At 42.7% G+C, this 9,704-nt stretch overlaps 1 protein-coding gene across 1 annotated transcript; it reads right to left on the reverse strand.

Moving 5' to 3' along the window:
• Positions 1-5,699: 5,699 nt before the first annotated feature.
• Positions 5,700-9,256, reverse strand: LOC311135996 (polyubiquitin-C). The gene is made up of 2 exons (XM_084170046.1): positions 8,925-9,256; positions 5,700-7,864 (listed from the first exon to the last, which is right to left on the reverse strand). Exon 2 carries the CDS (start codon positions 7,854-7,856, stop codon positions 5,799-5,801), a length of 2,058 nt encoding a protein of 685 aa, XP_084026172.1. The 5' UTR covers positions 7,857-7,864; positions 8,925-9,256; the 3' UTR covers positions 5,700-5,798.
• Positions 9,257-9,704: the final 448 nt, after the last annotated feature.

Raw genomic sequence — 9,704 nt, forward strand, 5'->3', positions numbered from 1 at the left:
AAGGCCTTGAGGCCGATACGTAAAGCTTATTTAAAAGCAGTTATACTATCAATAGCAGTGTGCGGGTTTCTTTTTTTTCCCCAATTAAATTATGTTAAACCAACATGGAACAAACGTTGAATTGACGTCTATACCCAGTGGGAAGGCAGTGTCAATGCAAGATCATGTTGTTCAAAATGGCTAGAGCAGACTCTGAAAGATAAATAATAATAGTAAAATATTAGCCTACAAGTTTCAACTTGCTTCTGTTGCATCCCATTAATGAGAGGAAATCAATGCAAAACTGGCACCTGTCATCATTCCACGCACATATGCTGATCATCATCACTTGCTTAGCCTAAATTTTTACAATTTTGTTATGCTCATTTCAGTTAGGGTACTAGGGGGTAACTAGCCCCCTGTGGTAACTGCCCACCCCCCTGTGATGCACATTAGGACCACAAGATTTCACCAAATTATTTCCCCAACACTTTTCCTGGCTGCTACTGCTCTTGTTCAACAAAAAATGTCCTCTGTGTCATCACAACTTTTGGAGATACTTCAACAAATCGATTTTGTGGTAAGTTGATCCCCCCCCCCCCCCCAAAAAAAAAAAATTGGAACAAGTTTTAGATTTATTCCAATGAAGTTAGATCTATAATAATGTTTTTATATATACAAGTAGGTAAGCCTTAAGAGAAATAATCCACTTGTTTAGAGAGAAAAATTTGGATAATTTTTTAGTAAAGTAGTAATATGTTGGATGAGTGTGTTGGGGACAACTCTACCTGTCATTTAGACAATGACTAGCCCAGTTAGCTCTAGTTTATGCTAACTTGCTAGCTAGGAACTTCACTAGCAGTAAATGCTACCCAGCTAGCTAGTTAGCATAAGCTGCTAGGAGTGCTAGCTAGCAACCTTATCACCAGATCGTCTGAGGTAAAATACATTAAAAAGATAACGTAACTTAATTGCAGTTGTAAATATTTCCTCTAGGGACTGATAGCTTTACAGTTAATGTTACTTTATAGCCTTTTAGCTATTTTACACAGCATTTTATGTCATATAGCTAGATAGCTAGCTACATTTTTACAGTGCATTTGGAAAGTATTCAGACCCCTTGACTTTTTCAACATTTTGTTACATTACAGCCTTATTCTAATAAGTATTCAGACCCTTTGCTATGAGACTCGAAATTGAGCTCAGGTGCATCCTGTTTCCATTGATCATCCTTGAGATGTTTCTGCAACTTGATTGGAGTCCACCTGTGGTAAATTCAATTGATTGGACATGATTTGGAAAGGCACACACCTGTCCATATAAGGTCCCACAATTGAGAGTGCATGTCAGGGCATAAACCAAGCCATGAGGTAGAAGGAATTGTCCGTAGAGCTCAGAGACAGGATTATGTCGAGGTACAGATCTGGGGAAGGGTACCAAAAAAATTCTGCAGCATTGAAGGTCCCCAAGAACACAGTGGCCTACATCATTCTTAAATTAAAGAAGTTTGGAACCACCAAGACTCTTACTAGAGCTGGCCGTCCGGCCAAACTGAGCAATCAGGGGAGAAGGGCCTTGGTCTGGGAGGTGACCAAAAACCTGATGGTCACTCTGACAGAGCTCCAGAGTTCCTCTGTGGAGATGGGAGAACCTTCCAGAAGGACAAACATCTCTGCAGCACTCCACCAATTAGGCCTTTAGGATAGAGTGGCCACGGAAGCCACTCCTCAGTAAAAGGCACACGACAGCCCTCTTGGAGTTTGCCAAAAGGCACCTAAAGGACTCTCAGACCATGAGAAACAAGATTCTCTGGTCTGATGAAACCAAGATTGAACTCTTTGGCCTGAATGCCAAGCGTCACGTCTGGAGGAAACCAGGCACCATCCCTACGGTGAAGCATGGTGGTGGCAGCATCATGCTGTGGGGATGTTTTTCAGCGGCAGGGACTGGGAGACTAGTCAGGATCGAGGGAAAGATGAACGGAGCAAAGTACAGAGAGATCCGTAATGAAAACCTGCTCCAGAGTGCTCAGGACCTCAGACTGGGGCGACGGTTCACCTTCCAGAAGGACAACGACCCTAAGCACACAGCCAAGACAACGCAGGAGTGGCTTCAGGACAAGTTTCTGAATGTCCTTGAGTGGCCCAGCCAGAGCCTGGACTTGAACCCGGTTTAACATCTCTGGAGAGACCTGAAAAAAGCTGTTCCGCGACGCTCCCCATCCAACCTGGCAGAGCTTGAGAAGATCTGCAGAGAAGTATGGGATAAACTCCCCAAATACAGGTGTGCCAAGCTTGTAGCGTCATACCCAAGAAGACTCAAGGCTGTAATCGCTGCCAAAGGTGCTTCAACAAAGTACTGAGTAAAGGGTCTGAATACTTATGTAAATGTGATATTTCAGCAGTTTTTTTTTCATACATTTGTAAAGATTTCTAAAATCTGTTTTTGCTTTGTCATTATGGGGTATTGTATGTAGATTGATGAGGGGAAAAAACAATTTAATCAATTTTAGAATAAGGCTGTAACGTAACAAAATGTGGAAAAAGTCAAAGGGTCTGAAAACATTCCGAATGCACTGTAAGAGAGAGCTTTTCAGTTGGAATCTCTCCCCCTGTTTTCAGTCACAGGTGGGGGCTGGATTAGTTGTGAGCAGTGCAGGAGGTGGGCTCATGAGTTGTGCTCCAATCTTACTGGGGATAGCTTTATTTGTGACCTATGTACAAATTAGAATCCTAGCAGAGCATAAGAGAGTTGCCACATCAATGTTACACTGAGGTAAATAGTTACGTTATTGTTATTAAATGTTATATTCCAATGTTATTTAATGTTATTAGTTATATTCCATTCCAATATTATATTCCAATGAATATTTGTTATGAATTATAAACAACTACTGAAAACCCTTTGCTCCTGAATGTCATTTTAAAGACTACTGGGATTTAACATCTTGCATTATTCAAATAATATTTAGTGCAATTGTACATAATGGATTGTATGGAAAAGAGGGACTTTACATCAAATCTCCTCATAGTGCGGATATTAATGGTGACATGTGCAACACCATTTACCCCCCATATTTTATTAAAATAATTAAAATAAGAGAACTAGACAAAGCTTTTAAGTATTACTTCCTAAAGAATTTCAAAATAAAACTGATTAAATGGATTTTAACACACTTGTGTGAAACACTATGCCATAATCTTCTACCGGGGTAATCTGGCATCATACTGGAAAAGGCATTGTTCGTCACCAAACTGTTCTCGGATGGTTGGGAGAAGTTGCTCTCGGAGGATGTGTTGGTACCATTCTTTATTCATGGCTGTGTTCTTAGGCAAAATTGTGAGTGAGCCCACTCCCTTGGCTGAGAAGCAACCCCACACATGAATGGCCTCAGGATGCTTTACTGTTGGCATGACACAGGACTGATGGTAGCGCTCACCTTGTCTTCTCCGGACAAGGTGTTTTCCGGAAGCCCCAAACAATCGGAAAGGGGATTCATCAGAGAAAATGACTTTACCCCAGTCCTCAGCAGTCCAATCCCTGTACCTTTTGCAGAATATCAGTCTGTCCCTGATGTTTTTCCTGGAGAGAAGTGGCTTCCTCGCTGCCCTTCTTGACACCAGGCCATCCTCCAAAAGTCTTCACTTCACTGTGCGTGCAGATGCACTCACACCTGCCTGCTGCCATTCCTGAGCAAGCTCTGCACTGGTGGTGCCCCGATCCCGCAGCTGAATCAACTTTAGGAGACGGTCTTGGCGCTTGCTGGATTTTCTTGGGCGCCCTGAAGCCTTCTTCACAACAATTGAACCTCTCTCCTTGAAGTTCTTGATGATCCGATAAATAGTTGATTTAGGTGCAATCTTACTAGCAGCAATATCCTTGCCTATGAAGCCCATTTTGTGCAAAGCAATGATGACGGCACATCTTTCCTTGCAGGTAACCATGGTTAACAGAGGAAGAACAATGATTTCAAGCACCACCCTCCTTTTAAAGCTTCCAGTCTGTTATTCTAACTCAATCAGCATGACAGAGTGATCTCCAGCCTTGTCCTCGTCAAAACTCTCACCTGTGTTAACGAGATAATCACTGACATGATGTCAGCTGGTCCTTTTGTGGCAGGGCTGAAATGCAGTGGACATGTTTTTTTGGGATTAAGTTCATTTTCATGGCAAAGAGGGATTTTGCAATTAATTACAATTCAACTGATCACTCTTCATAACATTCTGGAGTATATGCAAATTGCCATCATAAAAACTGAGGCAGCAGACTTTGTGAAAATTAATATTTGTGTCATTCTCAAAACTTTTGACCACGACTATACAGTAATAGCTGAACAGAGACAGCGAGCAGGCTAGGAGTGTGCCCTTGGCTGTCAGTAAAAAAAAACAAGAAAGTGCTGTCTGGGAATTATGTGTATAGCCTTTACTTTTACTCAAGTATGACAATTTACTACTTTTTCCACCACTGTTAGGCTACTTTAGTACATTCAAATTCAGATACTTTTAGACTTTTACTCAAGTAGTATTTTACTGGGTGACTTTCACTTGAGTCATTTTCTATTAAGGTATCTTTACTTTTACTTGTTCAATCAGTGGGCATATTTTTTTTTCGTACAGCTTTGTTTTTGCTAGTTTCTTGTTTTTATATTTTGTCAACAGGGGGCGGCAAAGGCTCATTAATAGGAATTCAGGTACAAAACTGCTTATGCGTCCTTTAACCGTTGTGTTTGGGAGTAAATAGTAATTGAACTACATTTTGCAGTAGCTTGGTGGTAGTTGAACTAAATTAAAATCTAAGTAGTTTTCAATAGCTAAGTACTGGACCTACACACTACTTTTGTATAAAAAACTAAACAGTTGTAAACAATAATTTTCTGCCCAATTCTCACTTGAAACCGTGTTAAATAGGCCAAATTACACACAGATAGCGTATGACCCCAAAATGATCGGTCTTGCCATTTGTAGTCAGACATTTCAGATTTAACATAATTTCCACGAAATAGTTTGTATGTAGTAAACTACCTTTTCTATGTATTTTTTTAAGGGAAGCTTAACTTCTTCCAGTGTGAAGTGATAGGTAAACTATATTTTCAGAGTAGCTTCCAACACTGCATTTCATTATAGTTTACCATTCAAAACTCACCCCTAGGGTACTGGAGCTCATCTGATAGGAGGCAATTCCCCTTGCTAGTTGTAGAGGTCAATTTGGAAAACGGGAGGCTAGGAATACAGCAGCTACATTCCCAAATACATCCCCAGCCATTTCAAGTAGATCAGGTAAGTCTATGCACAGTATCTTATTGTAGTAATTAGCCCCATTTTGCCCTTCGGTGGGCTAAGTAATCGATCAATTGTCAGTAACCAAGACACCCAATATTCAAGTGTATTTTTTTAAATAATAATATAACCTATTGAATCACTAGCTTTAAACCAGCGGGAATTAATACTTCATATTTTTTCACTAAATTAATATGTCCTCCCAGTGATCTGCCTCAAAAGGCATTGCCAAGTACTAAGAGTGATGTGTTCCTGCCCCCCCAACATGGGTGAGTATATTCTGCATGTCTTACAGCACATTTTCATTAAAAGTGTGAAGACATTCCATGTTTCTTATATGTCATTAATAACACTTCATGCAATCAATTTAAGATAATATACAGGTTGCATTATTGTATAAGAACATTTTTCAGAAAGCTATGAAAGGAAACTCCGAAGACTAAATAAATTAAATGCCTTTATTTTGCCTTTATGGCTTCAAGAATAAAAAACAAATCTTTAGTAACTTTAAAAAAAATTATATATGTCAGAAGCAAGGGAAACTTAACGTCCTCCCCTGAGACGCAGCACAAGATGGAGGGTGGATTCTTTCTGGATGTTGTAGTCTGAGAGGGTTCGGCCATCTTCCAGCTGCTTGCCGGCGAAGATCAGCCTCTGCTGGTCTGGGGGGATGCCCTCCTTGTCCTGGATCTTGGCCTTCACGTTCTCAATGGTGTCGCTTGGCTCAACCTCGAGGGTGATGGTCTTGCCTGTGAGGGTCTTGACGAAGATTTGCATGCCCCCCCTGAGACGCAGCACAAGATGGAGGGTGGATTCTTTCTGGATGTTGTAGTCTGAGAGGGTTCGGCCATCTTCCAGCTGCTTGCCGGCGAAGATCAGCCTCTGCTGGTCTGGGGGGATGCCCTCCTTGTCCTGGATCTTGGCCTTCACGTTCTCAATGGTGTCGCTTGGCTCAACCTCGAGGGTGATGGTCTTGCCTGTGAGGGTCTTGACGAAGATTTGCATGCCCCCCCTGAGACGCAGCACAAGATGGAGGGTGGATTCTTTCTGGATGTTGTAGTCTGAGAGGGTTCTTCCATCTTCCAGCTGCTTGCCGGCGAAGATCAGCCTCTGCTGGTCTGGGGGGATGCCCTCCTTGTCCTGGATCTTGGCCTTCACGTTCTCAATGGTGTCGCTTGGCTCAACCTCGAGGGTGATGGTCTTGCCTGTGAGGGTCTTGACGAAGATTTGCATGCCCCCCCTGAGACGCAGCACAAGATGGAGGGTGGATTCTTTCTGGATGTTGTAGTCTGAGAGGGTTCGGCCATCTTCCAGCTGCTTGCCGGCGAAGATCAGCCTCTGCTGGTCTGGGGGGATGCCCTCCTTGTCCTGGATCTTGGCCTTCACGTTCTCAATGGTGTCGCTTGGCTCAACCTCGAGGGTGATGGTCTTGCCTGTGAGGGTCTTGACGAAGATTTGCATGCCCCCCCTGAGACGCAGCACAAGATGGAGGGTGGATTCTTTCTGGATGTTGTAGTCTGAGAGGGTTCTTCCATCTTCCAGCTGCTTGCCGGCGAAGATCAGCCTCTGCTGGTCTGGGGGGATGCCCTCCTTGTCCTGGATCTTGGCCTTCACGTTCTCAATGGTGTCGCTTGGCTCAACCTCGAGGGTGATGGTCTTGCCTGTGAGGGTCTTGACGAAGATTTGCATGCCCCCCCTGAGACGCAGCACAAGATGGAGGGTGGATTCTTTCTGGATGTTGTAGTCTGAGAGGGTTCGGCCATCTTCCAGCTGCTTGCCGGCGAAGATCAGCCTCTGCTGGTCTGGGGGGATGCCCTCCTTGTCCTGGATCTTGGCCTTCACGTTCTCAATGGTGTCGCTTGGCTCAACCTCGAGGGTGATGGTCTTGCCTGTGAGGGTCTTGACGAAGATTTGCATGCCCCCCCTGAGACGCAGCACAAGATGGAGGGTGGATTCTTTCTGGATGTTGTAGTCTGAGAGGGTTCGGCCATCTTCCAGCTGCTTGCCGGCGAAGATCAGCCTCTGCTGGTCTGGGGGGATGCCCTCCTTGTCCTGGATCTTGGCCTTCACGTTCTCAATGGTGTCGCTTGGCTCAACCTCGAGGGTGATGGTCTTGCCTGTGAGGGTCTTGACGAAGATTTGCATGCCCCCCCTGAGACGCAGCACAAGATGGAGGGTGGATTCTTTCTGGATGTTGTAGTCTGAGAGGGTTCGGCCATCTTCCAGCTGCTTGCCGGCGAAGATCAGCCTCTGCTGGTCTGGGGGGATGCCCTCCTTGTCCTGGATCTTGGCCTTCACGTTCTCAATGGTGTCGCTTGGCTCAACCTCGAGGGTGATGGTCTTGCCTGTGAGGGTCTTGACGAAGATTTGCATGCCCCCCCTGAGACGCAGCACAAGATGGAGGGTGGATTCTTTCTGGATGTTGTAGTCTGAGAGGGTTCGGCCATCTTCCAGCTGCTTGCCGGCGAAGATCAGCCTCTGCTGGTCTGGGGGGATGCCCTCCTTGTCCTGGATCTTGGCCTTCACGTTCTCAATGGTGTCGCTTGGCTCAACCTCGAGGGTGATGGTCTTGCCTGTCAGGGTCTTCACGAAGATCTGCATCTTTGCACCTGAAAATACAAAGTTAAAATCAATTAAAATCATACCAAGTAGCCAAATTATATGTCCCTATTGAATAAATGTACCACACAATTGTAACGTGCATTGTTACTGCAAGGTGGAAATATTACTGTGGTAAATTAACACCTCAAACTTGTTATTCTGATGCCAATCATTTAAAGCAATTTCACGCATTTACCATTATACAAGCTGAAGTCAGTCCAAAAGCATACATTGCAAAAATTTGTTGAATTGCATAACTAAATATTTTTTATAACTAAACCAAGATATACCACAGCCTGTAGTTTCCAAATGGCAACAAATTAGTCAAGTGGGCAGAGCCAAGCACGAGCTAGTTAGAACCTATTGGGCGTAATATGTATTTGCATATTTCCGTGTAGTAACTCAATTCGCACTCCTAAACAACGCTATTTAAAAAAAACTTTAGCAAAGGGTAAAAAAAAAAAAACATTAAACGTAGTCAACTCGGTTCATAACAGGTTTTATTCTTAGGACCAGAACTTTATTGAGATCAAATGTTTCGTCGATGAGAAAATGTGTAGAATCTCGGCAAAATCCATCTCCTTCCATCTTCTCCCACTGGGCGTGGATGATTCACATTTATACTTCCGGTGAAACATCGTCTCATTGGTCTATCTGTTGCGTAACGTCAACAGTTTTGCTTCCGTACCGACGCCATTTTTTGTTACCTTTATGCGTCCTTTGTTCAACTGGCTAGTGAATCAGCATAAAAATGGGGGAGAAAAACTGACAAACGTCGCTACAGGTAACAAACTTTCAGGGAGATCGTTTTTTGTGGGTAATATTTTACTTGTACCATTGAGGCTTTTAAAAAAATTAATAAGGCACAAAATCAAAATATTTTGTGAGGGAAGAGCGAAAAACAACGGTTGGTCAACACCATGCCAGTACTAGCTAAGTAAATTACACTGTCATGTCGAATTCTAACGTCAGCAAGTAACTCCAGCCCAGTACAGTAGTTAGCTAACAAAATACTATCTTTAAAAAACAAACGTTAAACTAACAGAAATATCAAATCAGTGTACTTACGATTGACCTCGAAGTAAATTTCACGAAACAGTCTTTAATAATTTCTTCTTGCTTCTGTCGTCAATATATTTCACGGCGGAAGAGCTTACTGTATTTATACAAAGCAAACGTTGTGACGTAGAAAAGCGTCATGTGACAATATCCATCCGCTATTGAAAACATAGTCCGTTCTGTAACCTGTAAACTTACGATTTTACATTGCATTAATCAATTTCGATTGCAATAAATATACATATTATAACACATATACAAATTCTCGATTAGGACAAGGTGATTTAAAAACATTACTCGCGGCAGAGTCACATTTATCTGCTGTGTGCTGAGATGTCTCTAGAAATTGCTAGAACGGTCCACATGAAGAACCTACCCTCCAAATCTGTGATTGGATGCTTGTTTGTCTGAACAACGATTGGTGGATACCAATGTATCGCTTTGTTGGAACGTGAATGTTTTCAAACTTGTCTGACAGTACGATGAACTTTCCCAACAACACTGATATGATGTTAAAAAAGACAACTACATAACAAACCAAAATGTTCCGATCAACTGTAAAAACAGTTTTAGGCTCAAATTATTATTTGCCTTGTTCAGTGTTGGGAGATTATTCTTGAAACAATGGAAACTTTTTAGACAATATGTACTGTCTTTCTCATATCCTCCTATTGATATAGGCCTACTCATACTGTATCAATACCAAGACAATCCCTTCATTCAAGCGATATGGCACAACCTGTCCAATACAATTATTTGTCAGTTGTCACGTTTGTTTCTGCAAATGTC

This window comes from Coregonus lavaretus (genome assembly GCF_964263955.1).
Source record: "Coregonus lavaretus genome assembly, chromosome: 10".
Lineage (NCBI taxonomy): Eukaryota > Metazoa > Chordata > Actinopteri > Salmoniformes > Salmonidae > Coregonus > Coregonus lavaretus.